The 23,894-nt window shown below is 39.6% G+C and overlaps 1 protein-coding gene across 1 annotated transcript in view; it reads left to right on the top strand.

Moving 5' to 3' along the window:
- The window catches only part of DLGAP2 (DLG associated protein 2), a 109,572-nt gene extending 88,503 nt beyond the window's left edge, over positions 1–21,069 (top strand). The window contains exons 9-11 of the mRNA XM_056344472.1: positions 5,923–6,014; positions 11,071–11,223; positions 13,568–21,069. Of these exons, the coding sequence (XP_056200447.1) occupies positions 5,923–6,014; positions 11,071–11,223; positions 13,568–13,786 (464 nt within the window). The 3' untranslated portion in view covers positions 13,787–21,069. The remainder of the gene's footprint in view (positions 1–5,922; positions 6,015–11,070; positions 11,224–13,567) is intronic.
- Positions 21,070–23,894: the final 2,825 nt, after the last annotated feature.

Raw genomic sequence — 23,894 nt, 5'->3', positions numbered from 1 at the left:
ATTATACATGACTCATTTCAAGAGACTTTCCTCAATAATTTCAAAATTACATTATCTTTGAAATTGTATTCGTTCACTTAATATAGCTTATATCAAGTAAAAGTTATCAAAGAATTATTTTCACTGAGGGAATGAGCTTCACAGCATTTTAAAGTTTCAGTGCAAATAATTTTTTTCCTGTTGAGTCTTAGACACATTTTGTATCCATAGTTTGAGCTATGGAGGTTGAAAGGTATGTATCCACTAGAACGGAAGTTTAATGATATCCCAGCATGAAATGTATCTTGACATATTTGAGCATTTGGCAGTTCCCTGAAGAAAATACATGCAAATGCCGGAGCCAGAAGCAACTAAATATGTTTTTCCATCTTCCAGCAGGAGCTACTATTCCCAAAACACTTCACAGCAAAGTTTGCACATTCAGACTGTCACTGTTAATGCTGAAACATTTATTTTTGTCCTGGGTATATTAATTGTACCTGAAAACCAAATATAGCTTTGTATCTCATAGGAGAAGGCTGTCTTTATGATACCATTTCTTTTTTGTTTTAATCATGGGAAGAGTTAAAATAGAACTGCATTTTAGAAAACAATTTCATTTTCTGCGTTAACACAATAGCCCTGAGATCACAGAAAGCTGTCTGATTGCTATATTGATTTTTTCTTTCACTGTAGCTTTTCTCCCATAACATTTTAAGAACTTCACTCATCAGGTCTTAGGAAAGGAAAAGATAATCATTGCAGCAAAAATAACCTCTCTCTCTTTCTCTTCACAGAATTTGTTTATTTGCTCAGTTGCTATGAATTGTATTTTGAAGTCTCTGCGAAGTTCATATATTGGCTGTGGGGGCAATTATTTGTGTTCTCAGTGTTTATTATAACATATATAGATATATATATAGAATATATATGTGGCTGTAACTGTTCCCAGGGTAAGTCATCTGATCATTTGCACTAGCAGGGTGCCCTCAAGCAAAGATATGTGTTTCTCAAGAGTGCTGACTGGAGTTTCAGTTTTACACCCTGAAAATTGTGTTTGCTATTAACAGTGTGCAGGTGATGACAAGAAAAACACTCTCAATTGTCACAAAGCTACTGAAGACCAAAAGGGCCAGGACTCTGCCTCCTGCGAGCTCTGTGATGGGAGCAGGGAGAGCAGTGCAGGGACGGGGGGAGCAGGAGCGCGGCAGGGAGCTGCAGTCCTGCCTGCAGCTTGTAGGCGAGGTCTGGCAGAGGGAAGCAGAAGACATCCTGGGTTTCTGAATGCCACATGCTTGGACACTGAAATATTTCAGTACACAAGTCAAATGGAGAACAGCCACACAGAGTTCAGTCTCATAAAAATCCTAAAATAAGCGCAAAAAAATTAACCATAATATAAACTATGCCAGCGGAAAAGTTGTTTTGCTGGTATCTTTTGCATCATGGTTTGGGGCTCTGATGGCATAGCTACGTAGCAAAATGTTCTCTAGTGAGAAAAAAAGGCATTAGAAAGAGTGAGAGGTCAAATTATCACCCTTCTCTCCCCTTACCCCTTCATGCCATGGATGCTGGATTTTTCCTTGCTAATCCTCTGGCTGATATTTCCACAGCACTGCAAGGGTTTTACTAATATGGCCAAATAGTAATAGAAAACACAGAGTTAAATCTCCCGTACTTTGGAAAAAAACAAAAACAAACAAACAAAAAACCCAAACAACAACAAACCACAAAGGAACCTTCACAACCGATTTTTATTCATCAATTAATCATCCATAAAAGCTTTTATGGCTTGTCCTTTAACCAAAAAGAAATTACTCACCTAATTTCCTAATGCTTTTCACAAATCTATCCTCAGAAACTATTGAAATTTACATTTGGAGTGTGGTGAATGACTACAGAATTTCTTAATTGCCCTGAAACAGTCTTTAAAGTCAATAAAAGATAGTCCCATAGTGTGGAATCAGAGAAGTCCTCCTAGCATTTGTATTCTTCTGCTCAAATTTTCTCTTCTTTGAACTCAGCTCCATTGAGGTAAAAAGCAAATTTGTAGGGAGTCTCCCTTGGTGCACAGGGGTCCCATTGCCCTGCCTACCCTGCAGAGCACCACCAGCTGGTAGCCAAGCTGTCCTAAAATGTCATCTCACTCTGAAGATTACACATATATTATTATGCCTACCTGCTGATAGTGAAAAAGACATGTATTTCTGAAGATTACTAATTTAGATTTAGAGATTAGACAAGTATCGTGCCCTGAGTTAGGAGGGTGAAGTAAATGCCAGTTTCAGTATTTTTTTTTCCAGACATATTTTCTGATATTGTTTGTGGAACAATTTATCTACAAGTACTAAGAAAAAATGGAATAATCAAATGCAATGAAAATTTAAAGTAAAACATGTCATTTTAAAAAAAAAAAAAAACCAAAAACAAAAACACAGTAATGAATGCCAGAAACAGATTGATTGTTAGGAGTTTCTCATTGCTGGTACAGCAGTGGCACAATTGAGCAAAGGTTTTAACCACTCAAGAATAGAGTTACAGCATCAGACTGTAATCTTGGGTTCATCAATGTAGAGCTGTTTTCCCCCTCTACCTTTGTGATATGAAACCAACGTCAATTACAAAATTTTGAAGTATTTCTCAACCAATACAACGCATATATATTACTTGCAATTTTGTATCTGCTTGTTGCAGGGGAAAAGACACCATTGTGTTAATTGTGCATGTTATATGCAACCAATTTACACAATCTCTATCCAGGTTATAAATCCTGAGACTGCTTTCACTGAAGTCATGGTCAGAGTTTTGTATGTCTTCAAAGCAGAAGCCATACAGGACCACACAACAAAAATGGAGTGCTTCATATGCTTCAGGGAGCAGAAATAAGGTTGTGTGACTCCTTCCTGACATTCAAGTAAATATAACATTATCTAAATGGAGAGAGGTACATGGATTATATGAAAATTATATATATTTATGTGTGTTGATAGATTTTATAATCATTTATTTACAAGCAAAATCTTCTAGGCATCACCAAACATCTCAATCTCTCCAGTCTCTAACATTCATCATTCTTTCATGGAGATAATCAATCTGCACTCATCAGAATAATTCCCCAATGCATGAAATTAATAACAAGGCTTTGGCTGTCTATTAATATTGTGCTAAAGATTATGAGTTGAAGTGTTTAATACTTTAATTTAATTACAGCAAAGCAGAGTAGCATGAATATGAGAGATTCCAGCTTCTATGTTTTATTATGTTTGATTTACTTATTGAGATGGAAATAGATTTAGCCTTTTAGTAAATGGTAGGGCTGTAATTGTACATGTGTATTCACCGCTGTGACTCAGCGACACATGCAGGTAGCCCAGGACCACTGTCTTACATCCCCAACAGATTTGTACCACACCAAAATGTCGCATTGCCAGTGCCTAAGTCTTGTCTGGTCTGACTGTGGGCTTTAAATCACCAACGCTTGTTGATGTGTATCCTTCAGGACAATGAAGATAAAGCAAATGTTTACTTAATATGGGGGTTAGGGTAATTGTGAGAATCACTAGAAAATATCAGTCATATATAGATTCTGTCAACATTACATTTCTGTAGTAGGGCTATTCATCTATAGATATTCCACAATGTCCCTTATTCAAGCTATGTATTTGAGCTAAGAATGATAAAATTCAGCAGAGGAAACTAAACCTGAATTTAACTTACTATGAGACAAGCACTACAACCATCAGCCTACAGAATCATCCTCACTCTCTTTCTGCCCAGTGAATAGTTGAACATAGCGTGGAACAGGCAACACCAGGAACCTGCTGCAGCACAGTTGCCCACCCTGGCAAAGGAGGGACTCTGGCCCCACACTGGGAGTTTGTTTTATGTCCTGAGCTACAGAGCACCGAGGGAAAAGAAGGATACAAGGCTGTTTGTCACTTGTCTTTGCCTTTATTAAAAATGCTGAAAACAAAATTAAAGCAATTTGTTTCAGATCAGATGAAACCTTTCTTATTTAAGTTTCTGTATGTTCAGGTTTTAACACCCACAACATTGCTTTCCATACGCCAATAACTCCATAGAGGAAACTGAAGGCTTTGGTGATCAAAAACCCCAAAACAATTAAAGTGCTTGATTTCATTTGGCCAACAAAACCCCAGTGAATTACTCATACAGCCCTGAACTGCTTAACCCCTTCACAAATGGGTGCCACACGGGACTGATGAATTATGCATATTGCTGTTCCGTTTAGTGTTGTGGCACAGCTGTACTATTTGTCTAACAGAAAACAGAATAGAGTTTGAGAACCACAGCTCTACATGCTAACACATGCTTTTAAAGTTACAGAGCTTCCACAGAACTGGAGCCTAAAAATTCCAAGTTATCTCTTGCTGCTACTTGCAATTAAGCAGGTGTTTCACTGGTCTAGAGAAAGCAGAATTAAAATGTAGTTACCTACTACCAAAATACTGTTTTCAGATGCCACTCAGTCCCCTCCTTTGCTTATTCTAAATAACAACAAAATGTTAAGGCCTGGCAGAGTTTAATGTTTTCTGTATCCCAGGCTGCAGATCAGTTCTGCTGCACTTCATTCCACCCTCTGCATCCTGTTTGAATTATCTATTTGGTTTCCTCAAATAGAATTAAGAGATGTCAGAGTAATTCCTGTCTCACCCCTACCCCTACCCCTCCCTCTCTCTGTCTTTATCCTAAACATTATTTAAAGATCTGGAAATCCTCCAGATAAAATCAATCTTCTACTGAATGCTTTTTAAAGTGCTGCTTTTCAGCAGAGAGATGAATGTGGAGGAAAGGATGTGTAGGAAGGATGTGTAGGAAAGTATATTGCTACCTACAAAAGTATAGTGTTTATCCCAGCAAATGTGGGAGGGAGTCCGGGAGGAGTTAGTTCCTAGGGATGAGACAGTCCCCTTAGGCACTCCAGTCAATAGAAAGAAATAGGCATCTCCAGGAAGAGATTCAGCTCATCTAAAAATAATCAGATGAGCTCAGATTACTGATAATAAAGCATCCAGAAATTTTGATTTAAATAGATGACTTTTGGAAGCAAAGTCAAGTAAAATGAATTTGGCCCTTTTCCCCAGTGCTTATGTGCACTTGAAATGGCAAGTGCACCGACACTGGGGAAAGCCCAGTGAACCACTGGGGGCTGGTCATGATTCAGCAAAGTCCTGCAGCACCCGGTTGTGCCCCACGTTGTCTGAAGCTCCTGTGCTGAGGACCTCATGTATTTTCCTGGATAGGCAACTGGTAACTCTTAATAGTGGTACCAAGACATGTCTCAGAGATGTGATTCCTCTGAGGAGCTCATCCTTATGGTAGGAGTATCTTATGTGATAGTTTGATGTATTAGCCTTAGGCCCAGAAGAGTCAGGATAGAGAGCTCACCCAAGGATCATCCACGTAACTCAGTGAAGTAATTTTTGATTGCAGAACCAGAAGGTATTACCTAAGGTATGTGTAGAGCTCCCTTTGACACCAGAAGGAACAGGCATCTCACTGGTTCGTGAGGCAAGACTATTTCAACAGCTTTCAATTTACATAAACAAACGTAAATGGGGGGGAGGGGTGTAATTTGCTTTGAAGTTTAAGATTGTTTTCAAAAACATATGTATGCATGCCCACTTCAGGAAGCTGTCTATATTCCCTTGGTTTTTTCTGCTTCCTTAAGCAAATACAGTCTTAGCTGTTCTGAGTTATTATTATAGCATTTGTTACTGCTAAAGGGTAAGGTGCCACAGAGCTTTCCTAGATCTCCATCTTTTTCAAAAATATTTTATGTATATCATCACAAGCAACAAAACCAAATATTTACTTCCCACATAAAACAAACAGTAATTTCAGATAAATATTTTTTAGAGCTGGATTTTGTGTTTACTGCCAAAAAGACATCTATTGGTAATAACCTGTCTGTATGCTTAGTCCTAGGTAAGATCCGAAGTGCTGTTGGAAGTGCTCAGCTCCTCATGTCTCAGAAATTCCAGCAATTTTATTGGCTTTGTCAGCAAAATCTGGTAAGTCACCACATCTGGCTATTCTTAAAGAGTTTAAGGCTATTCATCTGTAGTTATTCCACAAAACATAACTTTAAATTTTATAATAATTTAATATTTTTACTTTAAAGGCAACAACAAAAACAAGTGTAACGTACCCATACAATCGTATTCTGAAATGTCATTTTCATATTTTGTTTTACTGATCCTTTTTTTTTTTTTAACTTAATCCTTTGGTATGGAGTTAGTACTTTTTATTGTTTGGTTGTCTGGGGTTTTTTTGTCAAAACAAACATGTAATTTCAGTAATTTCTGTCTGGCTGTGATTTGTCTTTTCTTTTTTTGCTCTCTTTATTAAAGAAGAAAAATTAGAAGGGAACAAATGCAAGTTTACTGAAACATAATATCATGGCTTATTTTTGAAATACCCTAAAATAGTAACTGTATTTCATCTAAGAAAGCAGAAATTTTTCACATTACAGTAAGTGGAGAATAAAAGAAACAGCAGCATAGTGAAGAATATGTGAATGAGCTTTCTACATACCTGAAAATAGAAGTGATCTTGGAAATGGGACTATACATAATGTTCATAGAATTAGTTTTCATAATTTGCATTGTCAATTATATATAAGATGTCCTAGGGCTAAAGGAACAGATGTAGTGTATTACTTATGAGAGTTACTGTATTGTTCTGGAAGTTCATTAAAGACAAATTCGGTTCTAAATGTTGTCTTCATTAATATGACAGCAGCCATCAGTGATAAAAATGTTGTGGCAAGATGATACTAATCAATAGAAGAATGTAATTCTTCTAGCTACGGCTAGTGGTAGGACACCTTTCTTTGTCTCACTTGGAAATCAAGTGTAACTTTCACCTTTTGACTGCTGCAACCCCTCATATATTAAAATATTAAAAGTGCTAAATTCTGTTGTGTGCATGTTCATGATGTGTGCATGACCTATGTCTGGTGAGATACATTTCTTTACTTGTTAGTATTTACCACATAACTTTTAAAGACAAAATATTAATTCTGCAGAGACCCACTTGCTATTTTCCATCCATGAAGTTAAACATCCAGAATTCTTGACATTGCAATCAAATATTACTGAGAAAGTGATGCCAAAAATGTCCTACCTTCTGATAATAAATGATAAGATATATGGTCCTCATTAGGAAAGAATCCAATTATCCACTTCAAAGAGTCTGTCAAAACAAGAATTTTAACAGCTGTTACAGATGCAGAATGACAGAAGAAATATGCAAAGTCAGGCAAGCAGGAGATGGCCACATTTGTCATACCAAATACATCACGTCTGCTCCCTTATCTAGTCATTTGTTTCATAGCGAAAGGAGGAAATCTTCATCAATGTCTAAAAGTTTCTCACTGCACATTTCAAAGTGCCCTCCATTACCTGATTGATTAAGCTATGCAAACTAAGATTTGGAGAGCCTAACCTCCACTCCATTTATCTTCAAGTGGGTCCAGCACTTGTGCTTGAGAGCATTACTGTAATAACAAGCGCAGCTCGCAGCTCCTGCTCAGCACAGCCATCAGCTGTTCGGAGGTGCAAACAATGTGCAAAAGCAATAGGAGCACAAGGAGAAATCTAGAGCTTTGCAGACAACATGACCAAAACACTGGCAAGATTTTTATTTCTCTTATTTGGATAAGAAACCTTTGAACTCCACAACAGCAGCTTTATCCCACTCTGAAGATTTAAGCTCTGAATGTTCTTCAGCTTCATTAAATCAGCAATGGGCTCTGCAAAAAGCAGCAACTGCAGAACTGGACTTAGCTCATTCATCTTTTGAGACTTTTCTTCCTATGCCTAATGATAGAGTTTGTTGTTAAATAGGCACTTAGTGCATATCCGCAGCAGGCTTTCCATATGCTCCTAAGGCAGCATCTCGGTGCCCCACAGGAATGCTACCACATAGCAGCATTCCCTTGCTTGAAAACATCTAGCACTTACGGGGCTACCACACAGCAGTTTCTCTAAAAGTGTTCAACAACAATAAGCATAAATGTAGGACAAAGAACAACGGCGTTTACTTCTGCCAATTCAAATTGCAGCAAGGGTTTAGGAAGAGGAATATGCTTACTCAGACTGAAATTTACCAGGAGACTCACCCATCGCCTATGGACTCTTCTAAAGCGTCATGGGAACTTCAAGGGACACATTTAATTATGCTCAGGGTTAAGATCTCTTACAAAAGATTCTCAGCATAAATTCATGAAAATGTAAGCTTCAATAAAGTCTTTTTTAGGAATCTGGCTGGCTATCTCCTACAGTGTACTGTTCCCACTAACTGCCAGATAAAAACCATCACCAATTAATAACACTTCCTCCTGCATTATTCACATTACCTCTTGTAAAAACCCTGTTTCTTCTCTGAAGTGTCCTCCTCCATACTCTCAAGTCAGCACAGATCCTGTTCAGCTCATTAGGCCATCACTCAGTATGTCAAGGTTGCAGGCAAAAACCAGAGCAGCTTGAGCACCAGCTAAATACTTTTTGCTTGCTTTAGGCTTCCTCCACAGGCAAGCCTGCGAAGCTGAATTCCAAATAAGATACAAATAAAAGACGAGTTTCTGAGAAGAAACAGGTTTAAATCAATCTTTTCAAAACTTGGTTAGTTGTAACAGTAATCATTTGTGCCAGCATTTATCTGTAGACCACAGATCCAGAAGCACTAGCAGCAGGAGGCAGCCCTTGTGCCCAGACAAGGCACCACACGCTCCTACGCCAGCAGCGACGCCAGAGGCTGCCGTCTTCCCAAACACCACCAGCAAAGGTGGGGTGCACAAAAGAACAGAGGAGCAATTAGTCTTCATTCAGAAGGCAATGGATTTCAAGGAGTGGCATCATTTTGTAGCTGTTTAGAGGAAAATGGGGAGAGGGCTGAGGAGACCAGGCTGGAGAGAACAGATTGTGATATAGGATGTGTTGCTGTGGGACTGTCCTGACACATCTCACACAGGGAGTCAGTTCCTGAAGCCTGAGCTATTGACCTCTGTAGAGTAACTAACACCCCTGACATAAATTGTAAATGGCTTTGGAGTAAATTGGGATCTACCCAATGAAGTTGTTTTCAGTGAACACTAATCTGGAGCTGTATCACGTTTCCCTGAACTCTGTTATATCTGTGTGGCCAGTTCTGTTAAGTCCCTGAAGCTCACTGTGTAAAGGACACTTTCTTCTAGTGAAGAAGACTTCTGAGTGGATAGGCTTTTAGGCTGGTTCTTGGCCCAGATTCCCAAAGGGGTTTAGGTGTGGATGACAATGCATGTTGTCATGCCCAGCTCCAGGCACTCGGCTCCCACAGTGGCACCTGCAAACCCAAGTGTAAGAGCTGTAGAAATGCACGATTCAAGGGAGCAATTGAACAGAAACGCTGACTTAACTCCCAGTTTTTAGGCAACTATGTAGGGTTGTGTTTAATATCTAAAACGCCTTTGTCCAGTAGATTTGTAAAAGATGGGGCACAGAGCACTTCAGCAATCACACCAGTGTTTCTAACATTGTAAACTAGTGATTACAGCTTTTGCCCTGGAAAAGGGAGATCTCAAGTCCCTTTGGCCTGCTTGTGGTTCCATCTGTCCCACCCCCGTTCTGTAGACCATCTTAATGGCTTCCTCCTGCCCTGGAAGGGAACAGACATTTCTCCATCTTCTTCACAGAGATGTTTACCAATTAAGCCCTATTTCACTAAAGTGACAAAGCTGTCTCCTTGAACTAATACCAATGCTCACAGAGCATAGAGTTAAGAGTCTGCATAGCACCTTCTAATGTAATTTTTATCCAGCATTGACATCAGTTAATTGACATTATTAATTGACATTAATAGTTAAATGGAGGGTCATCTTGCTAATCGTTACCCCTAATGTTTGCTCCATTAAGTCTGGTGCGCATAGCACCTTTTAATTGCAGTAACTGGGGGTAGTGCCTTCCCAGTTCCTGAGCATGATTCAACTCCCTGAAGAACAAAACCCAACCATCCCTGTAAAAATTTTATACCTTATGTATTTGAAAATGCAAAACAATGTAACATAAGCTGATGTGATGGGTTGACTTTGGCTGGATGCCAGGTGCCCACCAAGCTCCTCTGTCACTCCCCTCTTCAGCAGAATAGGGACATGGGAGAGAAAATAGGATTAAAAAAAAAAAACCAAACCCTTGTGAGTCAAGATAAAGGAAGTTTAATGAAGCAATAGCAAAAGGCATGCACATGGAAGCAAAGGAAAGCAGATGTTATTCTCTACTTCCCATCAACAGGCAATGTTCGGCCACTTCCCAGGAAGCAGGGCTTCAGTACGCATAGTGGTTTCTCTGGAAGACAAATACTGTAAATAACGAATGCCCCCCCTTCCTTATCCTTTCTCTTGGCTTTTATATCTGAGCAGACATCCTATGGTATGGACTATCCCACTGGTTAGTGGGGGTCAGCTGTCCTGGCTATGTCCCCTCCCAAGATCTTGCCCACCCCCAGCCCACCGGTGAGGGGGATGAAATGCCGGAGAGACAGCCCTGGTGCTGTGCGAGCGCTGCTGGGCAGCAGCCAGAACACTGGTGTGTTATCACCCCCTTTCCAGCTACCGATGCAAAGCACAGCACTGTGAGGGCTGCTGTGGGGCTCAGCCAGACTCAATACAGCTGACAACTTCTTTGTGATGGTGTTGTGCTTTCTAATCAGCTATCGTGAATGTAATTTTTAACCAGAAGGACTTCAGGCTGGCTAGAATACAAACCACATTCCCCTCCCCTTTAATAATCAGCAGGCAGAGGCTGTCGGCTTGTCCCTTTTTAGAAATGCAGGTCAGCGCAGCATATGGTGCTAAGGAACTTCCCGTGCTGCACGGATTCAGGAAGGCTCGTATGAGACATCCAACTCATTCATGTTTGGGTTGTGTAGGAGGCAAAACTTTGCAGTCACAGCTCCCAGCTGTGAAGCGCACATAGCCTTAGCAGTGAGCAGCACTGCAGCAATGTAATCTGGCACGATGCCCTTCCTGCCTCAAAGCACTTTGTTTAAAGCCTTCTGGTCTATTCATATTCTTTCCTTTGTGCATGACAGGACCCGAGTGCCATGCCGAGACCAACTTCCCAGGACCTAGCAGGTTTCTGGGACTTATTGCAGCTCTCAATTGAAGATGTCAGCATGAAATTCGATGAACTGCACCAGTTGAAACTCAATGAATGGAAAATAATAGAATCACCTGAAAGGAAGGTAAGCAGACCATGAACAATACCTTTTACTCCCCATTTGGAGTCCTACAGTCTCCTTGTGAATAGTGAAGTTCCAATAGTGAAACACACAATAGGTTTCTAACCCTAGAAAGTATTGAATTGGCATGGCTCAATTTATACACGGAAACCTTCATCAGATGTGAGGGGTTTTCTTTTTAACAATGTTGAGCTGAATTGTATAACAAATAAAATGGGGTTTGCTAAGTTAGTCCACTCCATAACACTTTTGTTCAAATTATTTGGATTCACATTCTAAAGTCTGGCACTGAAAGATGTTCTGATTAAATAAGACTGAGGACAATAGCCTGAGAATTCAATCAAGGTAAACTTGGCGCTCTGGTACATTTGGGGCAGCTCAGACCTGAGCACTACAGTGTTTGATCTGTCCTGCACAACAGCCGATACTAGAACAGGAGTGAGATAAAAGCTTGTGGCAGGGCACAGCGCAGGTCGTACTAAGGCTTGGCCCACCAAAGTCTGGGGCAGAGAGTACTTCTGGCAAACTGCCTGCACCTCTGCCCTGCAACTCCACCACCTGGGAGACACCCTGGCCATGATGCTTGCAAACAAAAGGTGGCACATGGCCCATGAAAGCAATGTAATTCTGAAACTGCCCTTCCCCTTTCCTAGAGCTCCATCTCTCACCTTGATTATCCCACTATCCTTGCCGATTATTGTATCAGTCAGATGAAGAGAGCATTTGGTTTGAGTCAGTACTGTTGGCCTCAGGTGAATACTTGTTTGGTTTGGGAGGAATTAGGAGGCATTTTGACAACTCTTTCATTTCTTCATGCTCCTCTTGGATTTTAATTTTCAGCCAACTGGTTGGTGGATGGTGAGTTTGCAACTCTTGCTTACTAGTGACAACTGGAAGTAAGAAATTATTGTAGTGACAGCAACAGCAATGTTCCTAAGAGGGAAAAAACTAAGAGTGGAAAGGGGAAAAAAATAGATGGGACAACAGGAATGGAGCACTTATGTTCCTGGCTGAAAACAGAAAATTAAAAAAAAAGACTGGAAGAGCTAGCTGTCATGGGGAATAGCATCTTAAGCTGCTGCACTGTTCCTGTTGAGATGAGAATGTAGAACTGTGTTCTTAAATAACCTTAGTTATTTAGTCTTGGCTAATGTATTTTGGTAGTAAACTCAGAATTCGTTAAAAAAAAAAAAAAAAAAAAGACCAAACAATGAAGAGTCAGTAAACCATAGGTGCATCAATTCAGTTTTTGTATTATTTGAATCCCGCTGTGCATTGAATTAACTGTGTTCTCCATAAGGAACAGCCCATACTCTGGACTATTACTTTAAATGATAATGCAGAATGATGGCTCATAATAACCATACTATATATATGAAGTTGTGGAGTCTCTGTCTTTGGGGCTGCTCTGTCCAGTGCTAAATATGATGTTGAAGAACCTACTTTAACTTCAAAGTTGCATGTAATTTCAAGTGGGCTTTGAATGGGGGTTGTATGAGATCACCTTCACAGGTCACTTCCATTCTAAAATGTTGTATTATTCTGTGATGCTATGTTATCTTTTTAAGGCCTTTATATGATATTTCGTGGCCTCTAAATGGAGTAAAATACCAATTTCACACTTGAAAACAGTGCTTGATTTAAAACCTGCAGAGCAATTTACAGCAACTTTGGTACCAAAATCTACTGATTCTCACTTTATAATTTGATAATTCTTCAGTATAATTTTCTTTAAAATGGTCCAGGCTGGCAAGCAGAACAATTAGCGCTATATTCTCTCTCTGATTGCTGCTTGCTTGTTTCCATTTAGCAATTCATGGAGGAGACTAAACTAATAGATATGTATACACAGCTGCTATCTCAAATCCAGCTGAGGCTAAACTCAGTGTGATTAATTTCATTAAAAATCCTGTCCTGCTAATCTTAGACAGTCTTTTCACTTGATCATACCACGCAGATGCGCTGAATTCTTATTGGAGAGCCAGTATGTGTTTCTGTTTATACTGAATGTAATAACGTGTCAGCTAAAACTAAGCAAATGCCTAGGAGAGTGCGGTACGCAGATTGCATGTGCAGGGTACCTGCAAGGACAGTGGAAGGAAGCGTAGTCTTTTTTAAGGCACAGGACTGCAGAATCTGTAATGGTTGCTGAAACAACATGGTTTTGTCAGTGTCCCTGGTGTGGATAGCTATTCATGTAATCCATTAGCCAGCTGATTGGAGAGCACAAATTGAGCATGCCTGATGTATGTAAGCAGTATTTTGCATTTCATGTCTTCAATTTGCATGCTCTGCTGACAGTACCTGCCGCACATAGTTCACCCTCAGTTTTAATACCCTATTGCAGGAAGAAAGAAAGGTTCCTCCTCCTGTACCAAAGAAGCCCCCAAAAGGAAAATTCCCTATCACAAGAGAAAAATCTCTGGACCTACCTGACAGACAGCGACAAGAAGCTAGAAGACGGCTAATGGCTGCTAAGAGAGCAGCCTCTTTCCGACAGAATTCAGCCACAGAGCGTGCAGACAGCATTGAGATATATATCCCAGAGGCTCAAACCCGGCTTTAAAGACAGAATGCTGCAGTTCCTTTTTTAAACAAAATGCTTGTACAGTTTGTCACTTACCTGGTAATTTTTGTCTCATTCTCTCCACTAAATATGCCCTTGCTGTTGTGTTCTTTGTGCCATAAGCACAGTGGAATGCTTTTGATTTCCTCAGAATTTGCTGAGCTCACCGCAAGAACGACTTCTTTTTGTATTTATTGTCTGACTTACAATCAGCTACAATGGATAGGGCTTGTCAAGACCTGACTTATCCAATATATTCTCAGAGGACAACAAGAAACACCTCTTGAGATGGAACCCAGCTTACTTTTTTGTTATTTATATTTTTATAAAACATGTGATAATTAGGGATAAGAATAACAAACTATAAATGGGTGCATCTCACCATTCACTAGAGGCATTAGCTAATCCAAGTAGAAGGTGCTACAAATGTTAAGAGCAGGAAAGAAAGAACCCATTTATCTCTCTGACCTCCAGTTTCTTTTCCTAGAACCCAGCTAACATATTTACCCACGTGCTCTGCCACTCTTCTCATCTTTGTTACTGCAAAATAACATTAGGCCTCTCATGTCATGTCAAGTTTCTGGAGATGAACAGGGATATCCAGCCACTAAAACTCCAAAGTTCGTCAGAAACCAAGAAGCGTACAAGTCTGGTGGTGGTGGGAATGCCCACTGAGAAACGTTTGCTGTTAGCAGTATAACGACACTCTGAAACGTAAGCAAAATTATAATGCAAGAGGACTTGAGTGATGGGTGAAAGGAAAACGGAAGCCTTAAAAAGTTAGACCTTCTGTAGCAAGATGTGTAAAGAAAAAGTTATACTCGCTCCTTTGGAACACTCATTGCATTTTTAACTGTTCTTTTACATGTTAACATTTATTTTATAAACCTTCTCTCATTTCAAGAGCTGTGCTACATATAATATTTCAAACTCTCAAAATGCTATATCAATTGAGTTTCCAGGGTATCCTTGAGAAAAAAAATATCTTGCTTGTTTAAAATGCCAGTTGTGATGTTGTAAACAGTTTAAGAAATATGAATGTGAGTGGTAAGTATATCTAAGTTTAAATGGTTATGTTAAGGTAAAGGTGAACTGTGGTTTACAGTTGTTTTTTTGGGATTTTTTAGAACTATTTTTCTATGCACTATCATTTACAGCAAGAATAAGCTTCTTGCTTGCTTCAGACATAAAAAAACCACTACCCCATAACTCAAGAGATAAGTGATTGCCAGCCATGGAATATAAGGAAAATAATATATTTTCAAGCCTCGCATTGTCAAGAGAGAAGTGGTAACTACCACAGTCAAGAGGCTTTAATTTAAAACAAATTCAGACAGAATTATCCCACTTCACCTACCTTCCAGAGCCAACTGAGCAACCCAGCACTTAGAAGTCTTCAGGTGAAGACGCAATAAGATGAGTAACCCACAGCCCCTGATTCTAAGGTCTGAATCCTACTGAACACTACTTTAGGTCAAAACAGTTGGAACCCAGTGAGACAGACAGCCCCAACTACTGCATCCCCTGTTTACCTGCTTTAACAAATGCAATGTATTTAGCCATAGGCAGAACAGCTATTTAATTATACTCGAGCACTTTGGTTCTTCACCTGATGAGCACTTTAAATCCGAATCCCATTCACCCTGCAGCCTGATGGATGACTGGAAACATGACGTATCATAGGTTATGCAGATCTGACATTGCTTCAAATCTGTTTTCTTTTGGGGTTTTTTTTGTTTTTCTTTTTCCTTCTCTTTTTCCTACAGTGTGTAGTATTAAGCATGAGTTCTGTCTTTGGAGCACAGCTGATAAAGCATGTTTAGCTTCAAGATATGAATCTTTAGAGATGAAGTTTTGAGCAGTTTCTGTGAGGAGAAAACCCTGTAAATTGAGCCTGATATCTGGTATATACTTTACCAAATAGCCTTAATCTGTATTTGGAAGCAAAAACCAAGACGAATGTATAACCTTCAAAAATGCAAAAAAAAAAAAAAAATATCCCTGAAATATTCTTCTATAGATGAAAACATTATATTTCCCATCCCCTGTGTTTTCAAGGCATTTTCTATTAAGGAAAGGACTGAATGCTAGGTAGTGTACAGTATTGATGCTACTTCCTATATTTGTTGTTTTTTAAATAAAAAGGTACCTGCAGACATTGGCATCTTTAGTCTTGAAGAGTGATGTCTTATTTAAAATGGAGCTGCTGATTAGAAATGTCCACACACGACTAAAGCCAGTGTCTTTCCTAGTTTTAAAATAGAGACACACACCTATACAAATATATATGGCAGCTGATACATTTTATCTAATTTTCCTGTACACTTCAAGGAGAAATCACACTTGACTTACTCGCTTGAAAACCCCCACCTGCAGCAACAGGTCTTGCGATTATGACAAGTTGTATTTGATCCTGCCAGTTATCAGACTTTATAAAGACAAATTTAAAAACAACAGGTTACTGGTAAGCTTAGATCCCAGCTGACCTAATAAAGCTGACCTGGAGCAGTTCATAGAAGCCTTTAATTTTAGAATCATATTTTGATAAGTTTTTTGATATTTTAAAATTTTATTGGATGTTCTCAGGCAAAAATAAGCCTGCATGAATGACACCAACCCTGTATTTTACATTTACACGCCATTACAAAAAAATGTTCAATATAAGCTTTTGGATGATTTGTGTTTGTTCCACTTTTGTTCAAAAAAAAAAAAAAAAAAGACTCAAAAGTAAACTAGATGCCTACTGAAGAACCTGATAATATGTTATCTGTGCATGTTACATTCAAAGTGCAATATTTATTAAATTACTGTACAGGTAACATTCTATCATTGAAGGCAAATAAGCCATTTCTATTTACATATTGTAAATCTGGTTAGTTTTGAAAAATAACGTTATGCTTATCATACTTGTGTTGCAAATAAATCAAAGTAAAATTGCCTCACTCCCTGACATGGGAAACACAGCATGTGGTATCTTAATAAATGTATAAACAGATCAATTGTAATCTGACCCCACATCACAAAAATAAAATTCAGTTATAAAACCAACATAGGAGGAACATAAATAAACATAAAGATAGAAAGTGGAATGCTTTCTACTTAGAGACTTCATGAGGTAAACCCACACAGAACAGCTGGATATAGCAAAATAGTTTAGTCTTTAATTAAATACTAATTGGACTAATATTTATTTTAACAGATGAAAATTATAGGAAGTGTCTCTTCATTTCTTCATTGCCTGTAAAACACAAGTATAATAAACAGATTCTGAAAATTTAAATAAAGACCTGACTGGTAAAATTGTGAATATTCACCGTACTTATTTTTGCTTTGTATATTTTTTTAGACTTGAAATTCTTTGTAAATTGGTGAAGTACATTATGAAGTGTTTTATTATTTCATGTTGACCTGATTAGAATGGCCTTTGACAGTGTGCAAAGACTAATAATGATGTAAAATTTAATACCAAAAAATGACATTTTAATTCATGCTTAAACCTTGTCACTATGTTAGATTTGAGATCAACCAGGAAGGAATTAAAGCGTGCATAAGAAAGTGTGTGGATTTCATATATATATGTAAAATACATCTCATATAATGGAAATTATTTGTTTTAAACTAAGCCCATGTCCTGCCGTATCAGTAAATTAGTACTCTACTTTCATCTCCTTCAGCACTGCATCTAGTATGAAGTGAGGGAACGTTTGGTCGTTGGGTGGTTTTGCAAGGAAAAGAAAAAGCCACTACGTGACGATGTGCTGTACATGGCCCGCAGATTGCTCGTGCCCTGCTGGAGCCGTGCCCTGGAGGCTCCTGGCCCCGTGGCACCCTCGGGCAGCACCGCCGCTCCATGCCCGGTCCTCCCCCAGCCCCCCTGCGCCCAGGGCGGCGAGCCTCCAGATCAGCCCATCTCAGCCCTTTGCGTTCAGGGCCTTGAGCCTGCCCTGCCTGCTCGTGGGTTTGATGCCTTCCTCGGCATTCCAGCGTTGGTGCCCGTGCCAGGGGGCACACGCGAGGCTGACCCATGGAGTGCCGCATTGTGCATGTTAATTTGAAGTCTAAAGCTGGTGTGCAGCTCCAGGTGTCAAGCTGTGTGCATGGATGAGCTGTAAAATCCTGCGTAGCAGGAGCCTCAGTACTAGACAGAGAGCTTAAATGAAACGTGAAGCAGCGTTCTTCCTGCTACTGTTCCCAGAGCATCTTACAGTGCAGTGATACCACCTGCAAACTGCATTTGAGGTGAAGAATATCAGCAAACCCTTTAATGTCTAGAGAGGTGCTTCCTGGCGTATAACAGGTTGACACATTCATACAGTGCCTTTCATCCAGAAGGATCTCCAAGCACTTTATTAGCCGACTCACAAACTCCAGGCTGGGCTGCAGCTGGGGCAGGTTACCCTGCCCATGGCCGCCTGGTGAGCCAGATCGGCGGGACACTGGGGGTCTCCTGCCTGTCCCCACCCTGCCGGGGAGTTTCTTTCCACACCACCCTCCCAGAACCTGGGAGGACCCTTACAGTACAAGCCTGTGCCAAAGGAGAAGCAAAGACTTGCTGAACCAAGAGGACAACCTGTGCCAAGCAGAGGCCAGGGCAATGCTCATACCATCCTTCCAGAGTGTAGGCAGGGAATGAAGAGCATCAAATTAAGTTTCCAGAACAATCTCTGCTTTTTCTGTTCGTGACGATGGCAGTGAAGGTCCCCACGGTGGAGGAGCTCCCCTGAGAGGGGCTGCAGGAGAGCCCTGGCCAGTGCCAGGCGCAGGGGCTGATGGCACCTGCAGCTGAGTCCCCTTGGTCGGGGATCTTCACAAGCCTCTCCTGCACAAGTGCATTCCCCCGCCGGCTCTCCTAGTGGAAGAGAGCCATCTGGGGCACGTGCTGCAAGAGCAGCCTTCGAGCGCCCTGTTCTCTCCTCAGGGCTGCCCTCCAGCCGAGCTGACACGAGGCGTAACGTGGGGCACAGGACTTAGGCATAAGGCATATGCTTTGGTGTGGGCAGCTGCTCTTTACCAAGACTCCAACCTTAAGGGTTCTTTGTGTGGCAGAGCGATGGGGACGCCTCTCTGCACTGGCAGGATCGGCAGAATAGAGACAGCCATCTCATACTGCAGATAACAGGAAGAGGATACATATATACGTACATATATATCTGCAACAATTTTTCAGTGTCATGGTCCCAGACAGTTGTACCCGAGAACCACAGTCAGCACTCATTCCTGGAGACCGTGCCACTTTCTTGCAGCTCAGCCTCAGTGCCGACAGCTGTGGCAGGGTCACTGCCTCGTGCGGCCTCACGGCCCATCTGCAGCTATTCACCGTGTTCATCTCCAGGGACCATCTTTTGGGAACAGCTGTTTTTTATGGCACAGTCATATGCATACACTGACTCCTGGCAGGAATTAAGCACTCTGTATACACAGAAACTGCTTAATTTATCTCTGAAATGCAGCTACCTCTATGGTGTAATGCTGCAGCTGTTTAACTACATAATAGGCTGTTCAGGACAGCACGTCTAAAACCAAAATTGAAATGGAAACTTGCCCAAAAGAGAATTTGGCCAGCATGTTTAGGCTGATTCAGCTCCTCTTAACAAAATAAAATTCTAATAGCTGCAAGAGGCCATGGCACTCGTTATATCTAAAAACGATATTCCAGATCCTTTCTCATTAAATGCGTATCGCATTTAATAAATGATGATCACAGAAGAAGACTGCATGTTCGCAGTCCCACCTGTCCACACCTGGGTGTTTCTCCCATTACCCTTCATTGCTGAAGCAGAACTGGGCCTTTGAAGTCAGATTGCAGATAATGTAAATCAGTATGTCTAACGGCTTGCTCTTTAACTGAGCAAACACAGAACAGTTTTCATCAGCTGGCAATTTAATCCTCTATTTTATTAGGGCCAAATTGTTATTTTTCTAAATTCGTTTTGTTGGACAGGATTTTTTACTTCTGTAGTACAAAACCATGAATATTTTCACCTGAGTTTAAGAGAGAGGGAGGTTTATTTGAAGCTGTGGTCATTATTCACCAACACAGTCCATTAGCGGGGATTTCTCTTCTCCTTCTCTTACTCTTCTTTCATTCAACACGGCATTTCCCATTCCTAAAGCTGAACCGTCATACAAGTTTCTTCTTTGTGAGATGAATTATTATGGAGCTTTGGGCTAAGTTCTGCTCTCAGTTGTGTTAGAATCAATGCTAAGAAACTGAAATCAGAAAGAAATGCCAGAGTTGGATCGGTATACTTCAGTATCTGACTCCGCAGGCCCTGCTGAGGTAGGCAGGAATCATTGTTCAAGTTCGCGAGTGTGTAATTACCTTGCAGAATATAGTTCTTCCTTTCAGTAGGTCACCATCAAGCAGAGGGCTTGGCAGTAGGTTCGAGTCTGACAATAGTCCTTACAAAGAAATACGAGCTTTGTTTATAACTCCCCGTGGAATCCACATGCTCATATCCATGCTTTGATTTACCCTTTGGAGGTCTAATAGTATGGCCATCTCATCTGAAAAGGGCTCAGCATGTATGTATTCTTTATTTCAATTTATATATTAATTTAATGAATTAAGAAAATCTCCCTTTCAAGTAGCCTGACTTATACTGCTCTAGACCTGTTCTTTCCTGAAGAAAAGCCACTATGACTCTGCAGGATTTTCTGTACAGAGACAAAACTCATACTTTCATTTACCATGTGACATGCCAAAATAATCAAGTGTGGCCTAAGGACTAAATTAAATGCCTCCTATAGAATTTCAAGGAATGTTAGAACCAGGAAACTAGCTGTTTAGTTATCATTAAAAGTATATATAAATATATATAAATATATATATACATAAGAAATCATATCAACAATGAGGATGAACTGAGTGCCAAATATTGACCATCTGTATAAAGCTACACTTCACTAGAATTAAACTATTTTATGTAATTCTCTTTCTCATGCTTTTATGGTTCTTTTGATAAATTCTATTTAGTAGCATGCAGGATACCTAAATTGAATGTACAGTATGTTGTTTCATTGCTACAATAATTTCTCGCTTCTCAGTAATATCTTCTTTACCAGAATGTTATTTGTTACTTTGGAGACATATTTGAGAATTGCTTTATTATTGAGTTATTCTTTTTTCATGGTTCTCTACTCACCTCCAGCTGATTGTAAGAAAATGTGCTTCACTATTTTGCCCCATGGCTCTTTTATGAAGCTGCCTCTTTCAATTGGTTTATGTATTGTTTATGTTCATCTCCTGTAAATAATTCTGCAATTAAATTTTTTGAGAAAAATAGAGTACACTCTTTATTACATTTTAAATTTTGCATTAGTTCAAATATGCCATTTCCAATCAGACAATTTGTAGACCACTCTATTACTTTAGACATGTAGCCTTTTGAGTGTCAGGAAATTAATTTTCAGTAAAATAATTTTGATAGGATTTTATCTGAATTCAAAGGAAGATATGTTGAAAATCTGAAGGAACTTGGCAAATAATGGAATAAGCTATGCAATGCTATCAGTATGTTTTGATTTGTAGTCATTAATACTATAGGTATAGAGCATCATGCACCGATTTTGAATCAGACCATTGTGTGTCATTAACAGAAAGAATAATAGCCTCTTTTGTGTGTAAAACATCCAAAACTGAATTATTTGTAAACAGTCATTACTGGGCAAAAGTAACTGAAAGAATTTGTTTTGGAAAGGTGAATCCTGAAGTGTCTCTGTGTTTGTTTTTTGCTGTTTGCAACAGAGTATCAAAAAAAAACCCTTTTAGCCCACTTTATGTTTTTTAGCTCCTTCCAGGGCAGACAGTTCTCCTTCTGGGAATGGCTTTAGCATGCCAGCAGAAAATTTGATCAATACTTTGCATTGGCCACACTTCTTGATAAGACAAAAGCCATGGTAGACGTGAAACAAAGATGTGTGGAGCCTCTGAGTCTAAACAAAGAAGGTACCAGAAATACTATGACAAATATGAATTTATCTGGCATAGGAAAGTGCTTAGTTGCTTGAATCATTGGATTTTTATTGCTCATTTATTGTATATACTATTGTAACACCTAGGAGCCCTAGCTATGGACCAAGAAAACATTGTACATTTACAAAATGAAAATATTTCCTTTAACACAAAGAGTTTACAACCCAACCATTAGGTGAGAAACGTCAGATAGGAAGATAGAGGAGAGAAACCAAGGGGAAAAGTGAGAAGCTATTAATTAAAATTAAGAGCAGTGCACCATCTCCGCAGCCCATCAGTTGTCAATTGTTTCATAGCCATCAGAAAAAGAGAGGATAATGAAGTGGTTTGGAAGATGCCCTCATGGATCTCTTTCCAAGAAGGGAGGGAGTCCAAGAAAGACGTTTGTTTGAAAATTTAGCACAGAGATGATTAATTTTGGCATCATGAGTCAACTGGCAGTGGAAGTTGACATCTCTATAATTAATGAATGATGCTAGGTACACCGTGGATAGGTGGCATACAAAGAAGCTGTGAAAGATCTTGCCAGTAAGACCAATAAAATTAAAGATTCGGTACCCTGCTGGCTCGTTATTTGTGTAAAGGAATTTCCATCTTTAATACTCGTGATGCAAGGCTCAAAATTTTCCAGCTATCGGTCAGCAGTTCTGATGAAAATGAAATTTAGAGAGGTCATTATAGTAGCTTAGTGCTTCTTTTTGTCTGTCTCCTAACAGCAGACATTACGAGCTAAAGCCTCACTCACAGCAGTTATGTACTGACACTTTACAACTCAGAAAGTTCTTGATCATTTCTAGGTGAAATTCCAATAACCATTTAGCTTGTCTTAGCCTTCATGAGTTTGCTAAAATAGGATGGTCCTTCCTGCAGTCTGGGAAGGATCTCAGGACTAACGAGTTGTACAGATGGTTGCGTGTCAGCCTTAGTATCATAGGAATACCCATATAAATGAGGACAGTCGCTGCTGATGAACTAGTAAGGTCAGTAAAGCTGCAGCGTAGATGTGGCATATTTTATTTCAATTGCTGAACCAAATAATCAGGTGCAGAGTTCTGGAATTAGCATATTTATCCCAGCTGAACTGCACTGACACTGGCAGTGGGTTTGTGGAAGGCTGTTATTGTTTTAACTGTGGCAGCACAGCTGAAGTGTGAAAATTCTGAAATGCAGACAAGTGCCTTACATAACCTATTGCAGCCCTAACACAATCCCTGGATAGACTCTGCTGTGAATTTTTAAACAATCAACGTATAAGCAGCTAGAGAATAATATGGTGATAAAAACTAGGCAACACTGATTTGCCAACATCCTCTCATGTCAACCAATTCAATTTTCTTCTTTGACAGGATGAATGGCCTAATGGATTAGGTAAAAACAGTGGGCTGTGATAGATCTTCACTTCATTAGGGCTTTTGATACCGTTCCAGTGTAAGACTTCTATATAAAACTAGGAAAATATTGTCCAAATAAAGTTGTTGTAAAATTAATTCAAATGCAGCTGAAAATATTATTTTAAATACACTTACCTCTTTGACCCATTGTGAAATCTGAAGGCCTTTTGAAGTGGGAGAGAAAGGGAGAATCTTAGGAAAATATAACCTGTACTAGTACTAGTCAGTAATTTCCTTGACAGCTTTGATGATTTCTTGAAAAATATAACATTCATTATTCATAGCATATGGACGTGACAGCAGTTCTATACAGGATATGATCACAATTCGCAGTGATCCCAAAAAACTAGACACACTTTCTAAATCCAATGTGATGTAATTCAGTGAAGAATAATGACAAAATGCGCTGCTGAAAGATGGGATCAAGCTCAGATGTGACAGAATAACTGAGAAAAAGTAGAGCAAAGAAGATGCAGGCTGTGGTAGATCACAACCTAAATGAGAGTCAACCCAATGCTAAATCAACACCAGCTAAATCACGTGCTTTTATGGAAAGGGGAAATCTAATAGTGAATATATTAGCATACCATTAAATTAGTGTGGCTTAACAAATCGTTGCGTAATCATCCATGCGTACACAATCTTAAATTGTGGCGCACACACATTATTGGACTTGACATTGCAAGCCAAGCTAAAACAAATTACCCATGGAAAGAAGAAATCTTCAGATCCATAAAAATCA

Source organism: Falco biarmicus, chromosome 6, assembly GCF_023638135.1.
Source record: "Falco biarmicus isolate bFalBia1 chromosome 6, bFalBia1.pri, whole genome shotgun sequence".
Classification (NCBI taxonomy): domain Eukaryota; kingdom Metazoa; phylum Chordata; class Aves; order Falconiformes; family Falconidae; genus Falco; species Falco biarmicus.
Note: the sequence above shows the minus strand (reverse complement) of the source record. Positions and strands in the feature narration are given on the sequence as shown.